This window comes from Physeter macrocephalus, chromosome 7 (assembly GCF_002837175.3).
Source record: "Physeter macrocephalus isolate SW-GA chromosome 7, ASM283717v5, whole genome shotgun sequence".
Classification (NCBI taxonomy): domain Eukaryota; kingdom Metazoa; phylum Chordata; class Mammalia; order Artiodactyla; family Physeteridae; genus Physeter; species Physeter macrocephalus.
Window position 1 is genome coordinate 101,884,177 of NC_041220.1, and position 18,138 is coordinate 101,902,314.

Below are 18,138 nucleotides of genomic sequence, written 5' to 3' on the forward strand. Positions count from 1 at the left end.
GACAGAAAAGAGGAAAGAGTACAATGTAAGGGAAGATGAGGAAACTGAGTATCTGTAGGGGAAAGTAGAAAAAGATTCAGAGAAACATTTCCTTCCTCCTTCCTTCTCCCCTCCCTTCCTCCTCCCCTCCCTTCCTCCCTTCCTTCTTTCCTTTATCTGATATTTTTCTCCCATGAACTTCACAGCTGTTGCTTGAACCAACATTCAGTAAACTTTTTTTTATATACATAACTACTCTCCATATTTGATAAAAATCTCAAACCATTATTTTTGTTTCCCACAAATATAATACATACAAATTTTTTTCTGAAATACTAAGGTCAGCAAATTAAGTATCTTGAGACTAATATAACCACATATAACTGCTGTTCTACTGACTTCCAGGAATAAAACAAAAACAAAAAATTTCTTATCAAGATGCTCTGGATTTCCTTTTATTAGTGTTAGGGATTTGGAATTATAATCATCTGCTAGTAATAATTTATACATTCTAGTTGATTGTCTACAAATAAAATATCGCTGGCTCTGCTTTGTGAGTTCTGGATTTGACACGACACTGACAATACTGTGGATTTCCTTTAGCAACCTCCTAGCAATGCCTTCAACTAAAAATTGCCTTCATTATAAGATTTGCATTCTTTACTACACAAAACAATATTCTAAATAGGATTTGAGTGAGCTTTTAACACAATACAGCACTGGATAGCCAGTGAGAGATTAATTAACTGTTGAAAAGAAAGCTGAGATATGGAGAAAACAGTTGCTCCAAGATATGGAGAAAACAGTTGCCCAGGTCAGGGCAAGAGGAAAGGAATTCATTTCTTCTCCTCCAGTACTTTACCCCAGCACACCAGAGAATACATGGGTCACTTTAAGTCTGAAAGGACTCTGCGTTTGGCTGCCAGGAAGTGAAATTTCACACTCAATCACAGTAACCAAATTGGGTCTTGTGGTTCACATATTTTGTTTCCCTTTTGCCTCAGGGCTTTGACTTTTTAATTTCCACTTAAACTGCTTCATTTTGCACATTTCTTTTAACTTGCCTCAAATCCTGTGTAAAAGGGGCATTCTGACACTTATGAGGTTGGTACTATGTACCAGGCACTGCTTGGGGCACTCCAGTTATGGGGGTGTACATCCTACAGGGTATGAAGTGTAAAGATGAACAAACAAAAAACAGAATTTAGACTTCAGGGGTTGTTGTGGAGAAGGGGACAAGAGGAAAATGATGAGAGGGGAGAGGACTCTGGAGAAGGTGATGGTTGGGATGAAAGAGAAAGGTTGAGAAAGTAGAGGAAGAGAGAAATAGGAGGAGAATGCATGAAGAGGAGCTTAAAGAAAGTGAGAAAAGAGAAGCTGTGTAGAATAATGAACTGAAGGACACAAAGAATAGGGTAGAAAGAGAGAAATGGCTGAATGGCGTGGGCTGGGTGGGAAGTCTAAGGGTAAGGGTGGAAAAGAGAAAAGGCAGGAGAGGCTGATTATCTGTAGAAGAGGTTGGGTGAGAAGGACTTAATTGTGTCCCCACCTCCCAAATGCAGAGGTCAAAGCCCCAATCCTCAATGTGACTATATTTGGAGGTAGGACCTTTAAGGAGGTAATTAAGGTTAAATGAGGTCATGAGGGTGGGGCCCTGATCCTAAAGGACATGTATCCTTATAAGAAGAGGAAGAGATTGTGTTCCTGTCCTGCTAGAAAGAAACACAAACACACCCATTAGAAGAGAGGCTGTCTAAAATCATAATAAGGTTACAGACACCACAAAACACAACACCAGATGCTGTCCTGCCCACCAGAAAGACAACATCCAGCCTCATCCACCAGAGCACAGGCACCAGTCCCCTCTACCAGGAAGCCTAATCAACCTGCTGAACCAACCGTACCCACTGGGGGCAGACACAAAAAACAATGGGAACTAAAACCTGCAGCCTGGGAAAAGGAGACCCCAAACACAGTAAGTTAAGCAAAATGAGAAGACAGAGAAACACACAGCAGATGAAGGAGCAAGGTGAAAACCCACCAGACCAAACAAATGAAGAGGAAATAGGCAGTCTAGGTAAAAAAGAATTCAGAGTAAAGATAGTAAAGATGATCCAAAATCTTGGAAATAAAAAGGAGAAAATACAGGAAACGTTTAATAAGGACCTAGAAGAACTCAAGAGCAAACAAACAACGATGAAAACACAATAAATGAAATTAAAAATTCTCTAGAACGAACCAATAGCAGAATAACTGAGGGAGAAAAACGGATAAGTGACCTGGAAAATAAAATAGTGGAAATAACTACTGCAGAGCAGAATAAAAAAAAAAGAATGAAAAGAATGGAGGACAGTTTCAGAGACTTCTGGGACAACATTAAATGCACCAACATTTGAATTAAAGGAGTCCCAGAGAAGAAGAGAAAAAGAAAGGGACTGAGAAAATATTTGAAGAGATTATAGTTGAAAACTTCCCTAATATGGGAAAAGAAATAGTTAATCTAGTCCAGGAAGCACAGAGTCCCATACAGGCTAAATCCAAGGAGAAACATGCCAAGACACATATTAATCAAACTACCAAAATTACATACAAAGAAAAAATATTAAAAGCAGCAAGGGAAAAACAACAAATAACATAAAAGGGAATCCCCATAAGGTTAAGAGCTGATCTTTCAGCAGAAACTCTGCAAGCCAGAAGGGAGTGGCAGGACATATTTAAAGTGATGAAAGGGAAAAACCTACAACCAAGATTACTCTACCCAGGAAGGATCCTACTCAGATTCAACAGAGAAATTAAAACCTTTACAGACAAGCAAAAGCTAAGAGAATTCAGCACTACCAAACCAGCTCTACAACGAATGCTAAAGGAACTTCTCTAAGTGGGATACACAAGAGAAGAAAGTGACCTACAAAAACAAAACCATAACAATTAAGAAAATGGTAATAGAACAATACATATCGATAATTACCTTAAACGTAAATGGATTAAACGATCCAACCAAAAGATATAGACTGGCTTTCTGGGAACAAAAACAAGACCTGTACATATGCTGTCTACAAGAGACCCACTTCAGACCTATCGACACATAAAGACTGAAAGTGAGGGGATGGAAAAAGATATTCATGCAAATGGAAATCAAAAGAAAGCTGGAGTAGCAAGTCTCATATCAGACAAATAGACTTTAAAATAAAGACTATTATAAGAGACAAAGAAGGACATTACCTAATGATCGGTGGATCAAACCAAGAGGAAGATATAACAATTGTAAATATTTATGCACCCAACATAGGAGCACCTCAATATATAAGGCAAATGCTAACAGCCATAAAAGAGGAAATTGACCATAACACAATCATAGTAGGGGACTTTAACACCCCACTTACACCAATGAACAGATCATCCAAAGTGAAAATAAATAAGGAAACACAAGCTTTAAATGATACATTAAACAAGAGGAACTTAATTGATATTTATAGGATATTCCATCCAAACACAACAGAATACACCTTCTTCTCAAGTGCTCGTGGAACATTCTCCAGGATAGATCATATCTTGGGTCACAAAGGAAGTCTTGGTAAATTTAAGAAATTGAAATCATATCAAGTATCTTTTCCGACCACAACACTCTAGACTAGATATCAATTACAGGAAAAAAAACTGTAAAAAATACAAACACATGGATGCTAAAGAATACACTACTTAATAACCAAGAGATCACTGAAGAAATCAAATAGGAAATCAAAAAATACCTAGAAACAAATGACAATGAAAACACGACGATCTAAAACCTATGGGATGCGGCAAAAGCATTTGTAAGAGGGAACATTATAGCAATACAATGCTACCTCAAGAAACAAGAAACATCTCAAATAAACAATCTAACCTTACTGCTAAAGCAATTAGAGAAAGAAGAACAAAAAATCCTCAAAATTAGCAGAAGGAAGGAAATCATAAAGATCAGATCAGAAATAAATGCAAAAAAAAAAAAATGAAGGAAACAACAGCAAAGATCAATAAAACTAAAATCTGGTTCTTTGAGAAGATAAGCAAACTTGATAAACCATTAGCCAGACTCATCAAGAAAAAAGAGAGAAGACTCAAATCAATAGACTGATAAATGAAAAGGAGAAGTAACAACCAACACTACAGAACTACAAAGGATCATGAGAGATTACTACAAGAAACTGTATGCCAATAAAATGGACAACCTGGAAGAAATGGACAAATTCTTAGAAAAGCACAACCTTCTGGGACTGAACCAGGAAGAAATAGAAAATATAAACAGTCCATTCACAAACACTGATATTGAGACAGTGATTAAAAATCTTCCAACAAACAAAAGCCCAGGACCAAATGGCTTCACAGGTGAAGTCTATCAAACATTTAGAGAAGAGCTAACGCCTATCCTTCTCAAAATCTTCCAAGATATAGCAGAGGGAGGAACACTCCCAAACTCATTCTATGAGACCACCATCACCCTGATACCAAAACCAGAGGAACAAGACAAGGGTCCCCACTATCACCACTATTATTCAACATAGTTTTGGAAGTTTTAGCCACAGCAATCAGAGAAGAAAAAGAAATAAAAAGAATCCAAATTGGAAAAGAAGAAGTAAAACTGTCACTGTTTGCAGATGACATGATATATACATAGAGAATCCTAAAAATGCTACCAGAAGACTACTAGAGCTAATCAGTGAATTTGGTAAAGTAGCAGGATACAAAATTAATGCACAGAAATCTCTTGCATTCCTATACACAAATGATGAAATATCTGAAGGAGAAATTAAGGAAACACTCCCTTTTACCACTGCAACAAAAAGAATAAAATACCTAGGAATAAACCTACCTAAGGAGAAAAAAGACCTGTATGTAGAAAACTATAAGACACTGATGAAAGAAATTATAGATGATACAAACAGATGGAGGGATAGACCATGTTGTCGGATTGGAAGAATCAACATTGTGAAAATGACTACACTACCCAAAGCAATCTACAGATTCAATTCAATCCCTATCAAGCCACCAGTGGCATATTTCACAGCACTAGAACAAACAATTTCACAATTTGTATGGAAACACAAAAGACCCCGAATAGCCAAAGCAATCTTGAGAAAGGAAAATGGAGCTGGAGGAATTAGGCTCCTGGACTTCAGACTATATGACAAAGCTACAGTAATCAAGACAGTATGGTACTGGCACAAAAGCAGAAATATAGATCAATGGAACAGGATAGAAAGCCCAGAGATATACCCACACACATATGGTCACCTTATTTTTGATAAAGGAGTCAGGAATATACAATGGAGAAAAGACAGCCTCTTCAATAAGTGGTGTTGGGAAAACTGGACAGCTACAAGTAAAAGAATGAAATTAGAACACACTGTAACACCATACACAAAAATATACTCAAAATGGATTAAAGACTTACATGTAAGGCCAGACAGTGTAAACTCTTAGGGGAAAACATAGGCAGAACACTCTATGACATAAATCACAGCAAGAATCTTTTTGACCCACCTCCTAGAGAAATAGAAATGTAAACAAAAAAAAACAATTGGGACCTAATGCAACTTAAAAGCTTTTGCACATCAAAGGAAACCATAAAGAAGATGAAAAGACAACCCTCAGAATGGGAGAAAATATTCTCAAATGAAGCAACTGACAAAGGATTAATCTCCAAAATTTACAAGCAGCTCATGCAGCTCAATATCAAAAAAACAAACAACCCAATTCAAAAATGGGCAGAAGACCTAAACAGACATTTTTCCAAAGAAGATACACAGATTGGCAACAAACACATGAAAGAATGCTCAACATCAGTAATCATTAGAGAAGTGCAAATCAAAACTATAATGAGTTATCACCTCACACCAGTCAGAATGCCCATCATCAAAAATTCTACAAACAATAAATGCTGGAGAGGTGTGGAGAAAAGGGAACCCTCTTGCACTGTTGGTGGGAATGTAAATTGATACAGCCACTTTGGAGAACAGTATGGAGGTTCCTAAAAAAGTAAAAATAGAACTACCATACAATGCAGCAATCCCACTACTGGGCATATACCCTGAGAAAACCATAATTCAAAAAGAGTCATGTACCACAATGTTTACTGCAGCTCTATTTATAATAAGCAGTACATGGAAGCAACCTAAGTGCCCATCGACAGATGAATGGATAAAGAAGATGTGGCACATATATACAATGGAATATTATTCAGCCATAAAAAGAACCAAAATTCAGTTATATGTGGTGTGGATGGACCTAGAGTCTGTCATAGAGAGTTAAATAAGTAAGAAAGAGAAAAACAAATTCTGTATGCTAACACATATATATGGAATTAAAAAAAATGGTTCTGAAGAACCTAGGGGCAGGACAGGAATAATGATGCAGACATAGAGAATGGACTTGAGGACACGCGGATGGGGAAGTGTAAGCTGGGACAAATTGGGAGAGTGGCATGGACATATATGCACTAGCAAAGGTAAAATCGATCGCTAGTGGGGGAATTAAAAAAAATGGTTCTGAAGAACCTAGGGGCAGGACAGGAATAATGATGCAGACATAGAGAATGGACTTGAGGACACGCGGATGGGGAAGTGTAAGCTGGGACAAATTGGGAGAGTGGCATGGACATATATGCACTAGCAAAGGTAAAATCCATCGCTAGTGGGAAGCAGCCACATAGCACAGGGAGATCAGCTCGGTGTTTTGTGTCCACCTATGGGGTGGGATAGGAAGGGTACAAGGGAGATGCAAGAGGGAGGAGATATGGGGATATATGTATAGATATTGCTGATTCACTTTGTTATATAGCAGCACCTAACATAGCATTGTAAAGCAATTATACTCCAATAAAGATATTAGAAAAAATAAAATAAAATAAAAAAATAAGAAGACGAAGAGACACCACACCAGATCTCTCTCTCTCTCTCTCTCTCTCTCTTTCTCTGACATGTGAAGACATAGAGAGAAGCTGGCCATCTGCAAGCCAGAAAGAAAGTTTTGGCTGGAAACCAACTCTGTTGGCACCTTGATCTTGGAATTCCATCCTCCAGAACCACAAGGAAATAAATTTCTGTTGTTTAAGCCCCCAGGCTGTGGTATTATCCTGTTATGGCAGCCTTAGTGGACTAACACAAGGCATATGGAGATTTAAAGTTAGCAGAAGTGGCCAGGAGACTCACTGTTCACCCCACCTTGCCCATCTCTGGGCACATGGGCAGTAAAATACATTTTACTTTTCTTCCTGAAATTCAAGAGACAGAAGGACCCCGGCTCTGTTGGTAAGGGGATCATGTATTCACGTACATATGTGTCACTAAAAACTGATGGGCTTTGGGTCTCATTTGTAAAATAGGATTAAACATAGTTCCAACCTTACAGCTGTGTTGGGAGGATTAAATGAGGGTTTATCTAGATTTATACCTCTGTGTAGGAAGTGCTCTCTGTTAGCTATTGTTATTAATAGTGTGTGTGTGTACAAAAAAAAAATTTTTTTTGAAGAGTGAGGGCTCCTGAGGTTTCCCACATAGCAGGAAAATGGGAACAGTTTTTATGTCTCTAGATGATATTAGGTTGAACCATATGACACTGTCATTTCTATAGGTCAGAAACACAGCAAGTGTTCTTAAAATCGGGACATGTCACATAAAAATCCAGATATGTGGATTTTCTTGAAAAATCTGAAGATCTGGCACCATAGGGTCATATTGCTCCTGGACAACCCCCACTGGAGCAGGTGGTGACTGCCCATGTTAGGTGGAGCGTGTGGTTTCAGGCCTCCTGGGTCTCTGCCACATGCTTATTCATTCATGAAAAACAGCTTGATCCTGCAGGTTTAGGATTGTCGCCCCTGATGAAGCATATGGTGCAGAGCTACGCTAATGTGTTGCTGACAACACCCAGAGAAATGGGTATATTTTCTTTCGCAGGCAAAAGCATTAGGTCAGCAATGTAGATTTGTGTAAGCAAATGGAAAGCACAAATCATCCCAAACCAAACATCTTTGGCCTTGAATAATCAAAACAACCAGGGAGAGGCACTCTGGATTTCACTCATCATTTTGCTTTGACAACATGGTGGAAACACTTTCATCTTGGCTGAAATTCTTTCCCTTGATGAGTTTACATTCACGCGCAAGTCCATTCACTGAGTGTCTAGTGTGCGTCCATTCCTCTTGCTTGTACTTTTGTTTCTAATCCCCTACTAGACGTCAGTTTGTCCAGTGAGAAGAAATCCCCTAAGACAAAGAGGCTGAGGTCAAAAATTAGCTGGCCAGCCAAAACTATCAGGCTCCTAACATTAACTAGTATTTGTGTTTCACCTTCTGACTAGCAAATTTTTCTCACATAATATCTTATTTAAGATACCAATGGGTCCACTGGAGTAGGTACTTATTGTTCTTATTTTCAGTGATGAACAGAGGCTCAGGGCATTCAAATAACTTGCCCACAATCACACAACCAGGAAGGGTTAGGACTGAAACTGCCACACAAGGAGATCACAATTCCAGATTCTTCATTTTTTTAGTTAACTAGGAAGAAAAGCAGCACCACAGCACGGATGAAAATAGGCTTTGCTGTAACTAAGTTAAAGAATAATCTGAGTGTCTTAGTTGTTGTTGTTTTTATGAGATTGGCTGACTAGCAAAGCTGATGCAAATTTAGCATTAAGGAAAACAGAGTATTTAAATCACAGACAGTAATAGCTCCCCTGTGCCCTAGGCTGTCCGACAGTATCCAGAGTAGTAGTTAGTGCAGCTCTGGAGAGTATCTGCTCCTCCCTAAGGCATCACTAATCAAACTCTACGTTCTTTCCTGCTGACCTTAGATTGGGTTCAGATTTTTTCTCAATATAGGGCTCTGCGTAGCCGTTACCCATCCCAGGAAATTGATATGGAGCTAGCACTAGATGTGAAACTCATCCGGTATCTGGTGTTCAGGTATAGATGTCATTTCAAAAGAGGCATGAATATTTTTGGTGAACCACATAGTGTCTGGGGAAATTCCTCCTTGCAAGTCCAGGGATACCCTAGAGAGAGTTAGGAAGGGAGGTGGTGATGGTATTTAAATATTTAAGAAGCCAGAGGAAAGAAGTGGACTTCTTGCTACTGCTAAAAACAGAACAAGGACCAGGGGAGAACCATTAAAAAAGAGCCAGATTCTGGCATAAGAAAGAACTTTCTGGTGACCAGTGGTATTTTAATGGAAGAGGCTGCTTTATTAAGTATGAGCTTTTTTGCTATGGCTGGTGTTGAAGCTGAAGGTAGGGTCTGTAGTGTGGATATATTCTCAGTCTTTTTGGAGACCATTTTATCTCAGACTCAAGGACAAACGGAGGACAGCCAACAATTTCTGTAATATTATAAGGACACCACACGTAAATTGTTTTCAAGAAATGAGAGTTTTTAAGTCTCTAAATTATATTGGAATTATATTAAATTGCCATTTTTTGTAGGTAATAGAATGGTTGAAGGTCAGCAGTTGTATATGGCTCAACATAATTTATACAGAGACAAGGGAATAGACTCAATTCTTTAGACCTATGTCATATGGAGAAAAGGGATGCATGAGAAACTGTGAAGACTTCACTGTGCATAGCTTTTGGGTTGTTCCGGACTGAATTGGGCTTCCCCAAAAGTCACATGTTGAAGTACCTTACCATGTGACTATTTGGAGATACCAACTTTTAAAGGGGTGATGAAGTTCAAATGAGGCCCTGAGGATGGGCCTTAATCCAATCTGACTGGTATCCTTATAAGAAGAGGAAATTGGGACACAAAGAGAGATACCAGGGATGCTCTGCACAGAGGAAAAACCACATGAGGACACAGCGAGAAGGCAGCCATCTGCAAGTCAAGGAGAGAGGCCTCAGAAGGGATCAAACCTATGGCACCTTGGTCTTAAACTTCTAGCTTCAAGAACTGTGAGAAAATATATTTCTGTTATTTAAACCACCTAGTCTGTGGTATTTGGTGTACATGGGTATATGGATATATGGAGGGGAGCAGTAGGGGTGCAGGGAATGAGGAAGGTGGGTAAGAGACAGATTTGCAAAGCCCGCCTATGACCATGCCAAGGAATATGGTCTTTATTGTGAAAGAAAAGAGGGGATGCTAAGGATCTGAGGAACTGATATGAACACCTGTGATAAAATGCATTGGTAATTCAAAGAATCCCTAAACTGAGATTCTACTGATGTTAAATTAGATTTTAGAGTGGCTGGGAGTCAAAATTACTCCTAAGAAGTCTTTTCTAAAGAGATGAATGATGCAAGAAAGAAACTGAAACAGTCACTTACCAATTTAAGAGAATAAGCTGCTTTGAGGTGGCAAGGCCACCAGCTAAGGTTTTAATGACAGATCTCAAATATCATTAGTGTACATCTGGAAGGATGCATTTTAAAGCAATGACATCAGCTATGGTTTTCTGTTATCGGTAGTATGAGAACGTACTAAAAGTGTAAATATTTAATACTGGTTTGTAATTAGCTTTTGATTGATTAGGACCAACTTCTTCCCCTTGACTTGGAGGCAGAGACAGACAAATGCATGTTCGACTTTGAGCTTCCTCCTAGCTCTGTGGCCTTGGACAAATCACATTACCTTGTTCTAATCTTTCAAATGGGATTAAGTCTCCCTCTCTGCTGCCTTGCAGATGAGTGATGAGATGGGGTAAAAAGCCATTCCATGAGATTATCAGTACGTCAGACAGAATCACACTATGTTCATGGTGGGAAAAATCTCTATTTAAAACAAATGTTATAGAAAACAGCCTAGTGGTTGCCAAGCGGGAGGAGGGTGGGAGGCATGGGTTGGAAGTTTGGGATTAGCAGATGCAACGTATTATATATCGGATGGATAAACAACACGGTCCTATTGTATAGCACAGGGAACTATACTCAATATCCTGTGATAAACCATAATGGAAAAGAATATGAAAAAATGTATATATATATGTATAACTGAATCGCTTTGCTCTGCAGCAGAAATTAACACAACATTGTATATCAACTTTACTTCAATTAAATAAATTTTAAAAATGTTAACTGGAAATGTCTACTGAAGGATTAGTCAAGAACAGAGCTCTGTTAGAGAATAAGGAATCCTTTCCAGGAGTCCATGTGGCAGGGTGGAAAATGTGTGGGTTTTAGAGGTGGGAACAACTTTAAATACCTACTCCATCCCTTAGTGCTCACAGGACATTGGATAAGTGACTCACCTCTCTCATCTGAAAAATGGGGACACGTAGTAAGTACATGTAAAGTACTGGCACATAGTAGGTTCTTAATAAAAAGCCTCTACTAAACTCTTGTGGCAAACTGAGCAACTTTGGAGAAGCCATTTCATCAGTTATCAGGACATGCATTCCACTGACCAATATTGAATACCTATTGGGTATGCAACAAAATAACTTAGGGAATATTTATTTGTGTGTGTTCTCCACTCCCAACTTATCCCAAGAATGTTGCCTGGCTTTTTGTACTTCCTTGTTTCAAGGTCGTATAGGCAGAGCAGAAAGCAGAAGTTTCTTGAAAATATTATCTTTTCCTTTCTTTTCTGAAATTCCAAGCCCAAGAGTATATGGTGGGAAAGAGGAGAATGCAGGGCCTTTGATGGGAGATTTCCCCGGACCTGGAGGGACTGGGGGTCAGGGATTGTGGATCTGGGAGAAGTGGAAATGCTCGCTCTGTGTGACCAAACCTCGGAGGGGAGGGCTGCCTAGGATTGCTCAGACCCCAGGTTCCTGGCTGGATAGTGACTGCCAGTTCCCAAGCAGGGCTGGAAAGCAGAATCCACAGACAACAAAGGGACAGGCAATTTATAAAAGTGGGCATAGATGATGTGAAGGAAGACCTCGCCGGTATCGGTATCTGTGGGAGTAGGAGCCTGATCACTTCTGAAGGTAAAGTTCCTGCTTCCACTAACTCTTAGAATCAAATTTAAGTTGTATTAAATAAAATGGAAAAATATGAAATTTCTTGCAGACCTGTGTTTGTAGATGTATTCAGACCTACTATAACTGTAAGGCACTGGAAAATCTAAAGATGAATTCACTCCTACTCTCTGAAACTCACCCTATGTGGGAACTGGCGGAAGTCATATGAGCCCTGCATGAATAACTATCTTTCAAAGCACCACCAGATCCTGATGTGGTATCACACTGCAGGAAGAGTTTTCAGTCACAAGAGGTAGACAGCTGAATTTTGCAAAAGGCAGACAGCCAAGAAGATGAATAAAAATTTCCCCTGAAGGGATATATTAAAATACACTCTCCCCCAATCACTGCGTGCTGCTACCACTGTTATGTAATTGCCATAGCTGTAAACTCATAAAAATTTTGCAGACCCTGAAGTTCTTTGGGAAATATGCCTGTTTGATATGAAGTCTGGAAACTGGTGATGGAATAGGGAACTGTATGGTTAGTGATTTCCATAAAAGTGCTTAGAGTTTATCTCCATGGAGATTGAAAGCTGAGAAGGCTCTCAGAGGTCAACCAGCTCCTCTTGGACCTTCCATTCCCAACCCCTGTCATCTTAAGGGTTAAATCTGGATTTAGTGAGGCCTCAGGGTTGTTGTTTTGAAGGACCACTATGACAGTCAAGGCTTTGGTGTAGCAGGTTTAGGAGACTGGGTCCAATGAGCATCTTCATCCCTTAGCTGCTGTGGCACCAATTACTGCCGTCTCCCACCTGGACAAACATCGCTTCCTAACTGGAGGTTTATTTAGTCTCTGCCCCTGCTGTACAGACCGATTAATCATCTTAAATTATTATTCTAATGAACCACCAGGGAGTTACATTCTTGTTACTTTCTCGTTTACAAAGTTTTAATGATTCCTCCATTAAAAATATCCAAACTTTGTGGTTTGGCATTCAAGGCTTTCTAGGATCTGATTCCAACCATGTCTTTTTTTTTTTTTAAACCAAGTCTTTTTCTTTATTTTTCCAGAAAATAACATAACTTTTTATTCATTATACATTTCTATAACAATATAACACTATTTTCCAGCATTTTCTAGCTTAATGCATTTTCCTACATTTTCTTTTTTAGAATTTTCTTAATTTTATTTCTATTTTTAAATTAAGATACAATTGACATATAACATTATATTAACTTCAGGTGTACAACATGATTCAGTAATTGTATATATTGTGAAATAATCACCACAATAAGTCTAGTTAACATCCATCACCAAACGTACTTATAAATTTTTGTTCTTGTGGTGAAAACTTTTAAGATCCAACCAAGTCTTTTGAGCTCATTTCCCTCTTCTTTCTATGCACACCCTCTGTTCTATCAGGGCAGCTTTCCTGCTACTCTCCACATTGGTCTCTTTCATGCTTTTGTTGATATTCTTTTCACTGCCTGAAAATTCCCCTCCCATTAACCCTTATCCATTCTTCAAGGCCAAGTGACACATTATCTCCTCTGAAGAGTCTTTCCTTAGTAAGGGATATAGAGCATCACATGGACTTGAGTTTGAGACCATACTCTGCCCCTTACTTCCTGGAAGACTTCTGGCAGGTTACTGCTTTTCTCTAGGGCTCAGTTTGTTCACCTGTGAAATGGGCAAGTCAACACCCACCTTGTAACCTTATAAAGTACACATGGGTTATCATATTGTAAAGCTCTTAGCACAGTTCCTTACACTTGGTATATGTCAAAGAATGTTACCTATTACTCTGATTATTCCAGGGACCCAAGGTCTCCTTTCCTCTGAATTCCCATTCACTTTGAACCCCTCTTATAGCCTTCCTTGTAAACCTAATTTTGCATTTTGGACATAAGAGCACACATTTTATTTTCTCCACTCAATTGATGACTCCTTGAAGGTGGGATCATGTTTTATCCTAGCTTTTGCCCTTGCTTTGCCCTCTATACACAGGCCCTCAAACCATAGACAGAGGTTAGCCTTTTGGGTGTGAAAGCCAAGACGGACAAGAATTTGCTTTGCTGTTACTTTTCTCTTCCTTCTAAAAATTGACAATAGTTTTAAGAAAGAAGTCAATTTCCTTTGACAGGAGAATCCCAGTTTGGGGGCTTTCGTTTCATAGAAATATGGAAGACAATTTGTGAAGTGACTGGTGGAGACTGATAAATTTCAGTTAAATCTCGGGAAACGTCATTGGCTTGAAGGCCATATAGACTCAACTCATTGGGCCAACCCAATCATTTTCCAGCATGCATTCCAAGTTGCCTGGTTTGTGAGATACTCTGGGGAAAAGAAGTGGTTTCATATTCTAACAAGTTGGAAAACATTAGAGTCTAATGACCACTCATGGAGAGACAGAGGACATGTTAAGGAACTAAAACACGTGAGAATTCCTGCAGTAAAGAAACCAGCATCTAATAGCTAGTAAGAATAACTAAAATTCATGGAGCTCTTATATGCCAGGCACGTTGATAGTAGGCCCTTTTCCTGAATTCTCTAATTAAATCCTCAAAATGCCCCCATAAGAATGTATATAATGATCCTCACTTAACAGATGAAGAAACTGATGATTGAATGGGTACAAGTTCACATGGCAGTTAAGGGGTGGAGAAGGGATCTGAAGTCAGATGTTTGTGACCCGAGAGCCTGAGTTCTGGTCCTCTGTGGTGTATAGTTTTTCGCTTTCCCAAATTTGCCTGTCCAGGAAATACTTTTGGTTATCCTCTTATTAATAACCCATGAAACTGGTATTCCTTGAAATGCACTTGGGGAAATAGTGTCTCAACACCCACAGGGAAGCAGCCATGACCTTTACATCTCTGTGCCTTTGTTCCCTGGCTTCTGCCTGGATGCTCTTGACCCTTTTGTCTCTCCTATGATAGTTTACTCCTCCTCCAAGGTCTAGTTCAAATGCAACTAGAAGCTCTCTGATTTCAGCAGGCTGATTTGCAAAGCCCCTCTTTGTGTTTGCCATGAACTTTCCAGGCTGTTACCATTTGGTCTCTCTGTCAAGGGTCAAGTTCAAAGAGCCTTGATAAAGGTTCTGGCACTGAGTAGACACACAATTAAGGTTTATTGAATTGCAATGGTGTCTTTTTCCCAGGTGCCCTAGGGGTTGATTCCGGAGTCTGGGGATTCTCAGGTCCTGATATACAGACTTGGGGTATGAGGCTGTAGCTGGCAACCTGGGCTAAATCTGGTTCAAACTCTTTACAGGTTCAGACAGCGTGGCTCCTGCACTCCCTGGCAGCTCATTAGTTAATACTCTCTTCCCTTGTCCCTCGCAGATGTTGCCTCTCTCTCAGCCTCTCTGAGGTGAGGAGGCACGATTAGGTCACAATGGGCTGATCATCAGTGTCCTTTCTGGGACAACCCTGACCTGTCCTTTCCAGGGCTCTGTCCAGGTTTCATCACAAAGCCCCCCAGTGGCTGTGCCTCAGATGAGTCAGCTGGCTTGGGGCTTCATTAGAAACTCTAATTGCCTTTTTTTTTTTTTTTTTAACATCTTTATTGGAGTATAATTGCTTTACAATGGTGTGTTAGTTTCTGCTTTATAACGAAGTGAATCCGTTATACATACACATATGTCCCCATATCTCTTCCTTCTTGCATCTCCCTCCCTCCTTTTTTGTTTTTGTCCTCTTTGGGGCCTCCTCGGGCCCAGAGGCGGGGCCTGGAGTGTCTGGCTTCCAGAAATGCCGCCAGCTGCCATGGGAGCCCAAGATGGAAAGTGCGCACTCCATCCCTGGCAGTCACCTCACGCCACTGCGCATTTCGTGGCCGCACCCATCCCCAGGGCGCACTCAGGCGCCACGCAACCCCTGGCCATCCCAGCTCTCCGGCTGCCTGCGATGAGGTCACGGGGTGGGGTCCTGGAGACCCCCCTCCACATAGGGTGGGGGCTTCCCCAACTGGCCTGGGAATGGCCAAGAGGACGAGGAGGAGATGCTAATCATCTTGTCTGTCCAACCCACCGTTCCCTTTCTTGAGGTTGCATGGCTGGCTTGGACAGAACAGGAGGGAGAGAGGGAGAGCAGAGAGGGTCTGGGAAGGAGCAAGACAGTGAAACAGCAGGCGGGGTCCCTCACTTCCTCCATTCACAAATGCGGATGGAGAAAGGAAGTAATGCTTTCTCCCTGCGACCTTGCCATGAGTTGATGGAGCTGCCTTCTCGGGTTTTCTACAATCACATCCTTCTCTCCGATCTGAATTTCTCTCCTTTCCCTGAGATCACAGAAGGCAGGGGAAGTCACTGTAGTCCACTTCATGTCATCAGAATTTGACACACAAGGAAAAACAGTCCAGAAACAGATCAACAGCTGGTACAACAAAGCAGGTAGAGCCCTTTGCACCCCAAGAGCCACGTCTTCGGGGCAGCATCTCACTTTCTCACCCAGGCCTAACTGGCTTGTTGCTAGAGTTTCTGCAGCAGCAGGTTTCACAGAATGAGGTCGCTTAGATGTCCCAAACCACTCAAGCTCCAGCAAACCTACAGGGCTTTCTGAGTACGTGTGTGTGTGAAGAATGAATGTGAGCTCTAATAAAATCGCACCCTGCTGGGGGGATTCGCAGATCTCTGTGCATATCTAGTTTTTTGCACCTGGAATTCTGCTTCAGAAAGATGGCAACACTGATAACAGAGACTTTCTCAAGGAAATAATGACACAGCAGAAATTTACTTGCCCCTCCACCTAAAACCACAGGATGCTTCTCCTATGAGCCATAGAAAAACCAGGACTGTCTTAGGCTCTCTGCTCCCTACCTGTTTCTGAGGCACAATCAAGGAGACACAGCCACCCTATTCAGATGAGAGCATTGCCAGTCAATGAAAACTTCACAGATTTTGAGTTGAACTTTTTCACTCTGCCCAGGACACAATATCTATAACGGTCCTCTCATGTCACTCGAAAGGAAAAGTCAAACGATTTATTTAACTTTTAAAAAACATAGGCTGTAAAACAAGTTTATAAGAAGTCAGAGTAAGCACACTTCAGAGACCTTCTGGAAGGGTGTTAAAATCTTCCATGGGAAAGATTTCTGAGTTAATAGAAAGATCATAGCTCCAGAAGTTGAGCTGCATACAATGGGATAAGAAAACATAGGTAATCTGACCTTTGCAATAAATGAGCCCATCACCACACTGGTGAAAGCTAAGCACATCAGATTGGAGATTTTGAAGATCTGCACATACTTTCTGAGAGAAATGGCATTTTTCATACAGTCAAAAATAGTTCACAGCTGTTCCTGCGACAAGCGGAATAGAAAGTAGGAGAAAACACTACAGCTGTGGTTTTCCGACCTCTGACTTATCATTTGTTGACATACTTTCTACAAGTTCCCCATTTCTCTACAAGTAGCTGTCTTAAGTCTTTCCAGTAAATATTGTTGACAAAGGCCAAATAGAAGGGAAAACAAAGAGAGAAAAACTGCAGTGAAAATAGAAGCTTACCTTTTCTAGGCATTGCTGACATCAAACCTTCCCCCAAATCATGAGGCTTTCTTGCTTTGGTTGTCCCATGAGTTTAGAAACCATTAAAAAAGTTTACAGCAGAAATATGTGTTTATCATTCAAAGCAGCTTCAAAACAACACAAAAAAAAAACTTGATGAAAAATAAAGTGCCCGTCTGCTCGTGAGAATGCTTTTGAAGCTTGGAGTTCATGCTGCTGTGCAAAGTTTTGCAACTGTCTTTCTCAGTTTAAAAAACCTCCCTCTCCTCCCAGGCACTTGCCAACTTCTATAATTTAAAGCAGCTGTGATCCTTCCCATAATACTCACATTTCAAAGAGCTTAATATATACTCTTGTTAGGAATCAGTGGGAGTGGGTGATGTCCTTCTGCAAACCTCAGGCTGAGGCAAATGAAAAGCAAGGGTTTCAGATATCTAAACAGTTCTGTTTCTCTCTTTTATGCATTGCTCTTCTCACCGTGTTCCTTCACGTGGCTTTTGCCTTTTAAAGTGATGCCTTAAGACCAAGTGGTATCACTTCACTGGAAGCAAAAAGCACATAGGAAAGTTTCGGTCCCTACTTATGGAACAAAAATGATAGTGAAATTGTGTTTAAACATCACTTTTGCTGACACAATTATGTCCATACAATTCCTCCCTAATGTATCTGTTTGAAAATTTAAATTAGTGTACATTATGTTTTACTAAGAGGGGAAAATATCTAAAATGATGTTATTTGCATTGGTCTTATTTTAACCTTCATTCTGTATGCAAA

The 18,138-nt window shown here is 40.2% G+C and overlaps 1 protein-coding gene across 1 annotated transcript in view; it reads right to left on the reverse strand.

Annotated features, from left to right (window-relative positions):
* Positions 1–17,663, reverse strand: part of C1QTNF7 (C1q and TNF related 7) — a 137,711-nt gene extending 120,048 nt beyond the window's left edge. The window contains exon 1 of the mRNA XM_007128459.4: positions 17,365–17,663. Coding sequence (XP_007128521.2) covers positions 17,365–17,386 — 22 coding nt within the window. The 5' untranslated portion in view covers positions 17,387–17,663. The remainder of the gene's footprint in view (positions 1–17,364) is intronic.
* Positions 17,664–18,138: the final 475 nt, after the last annotated feature.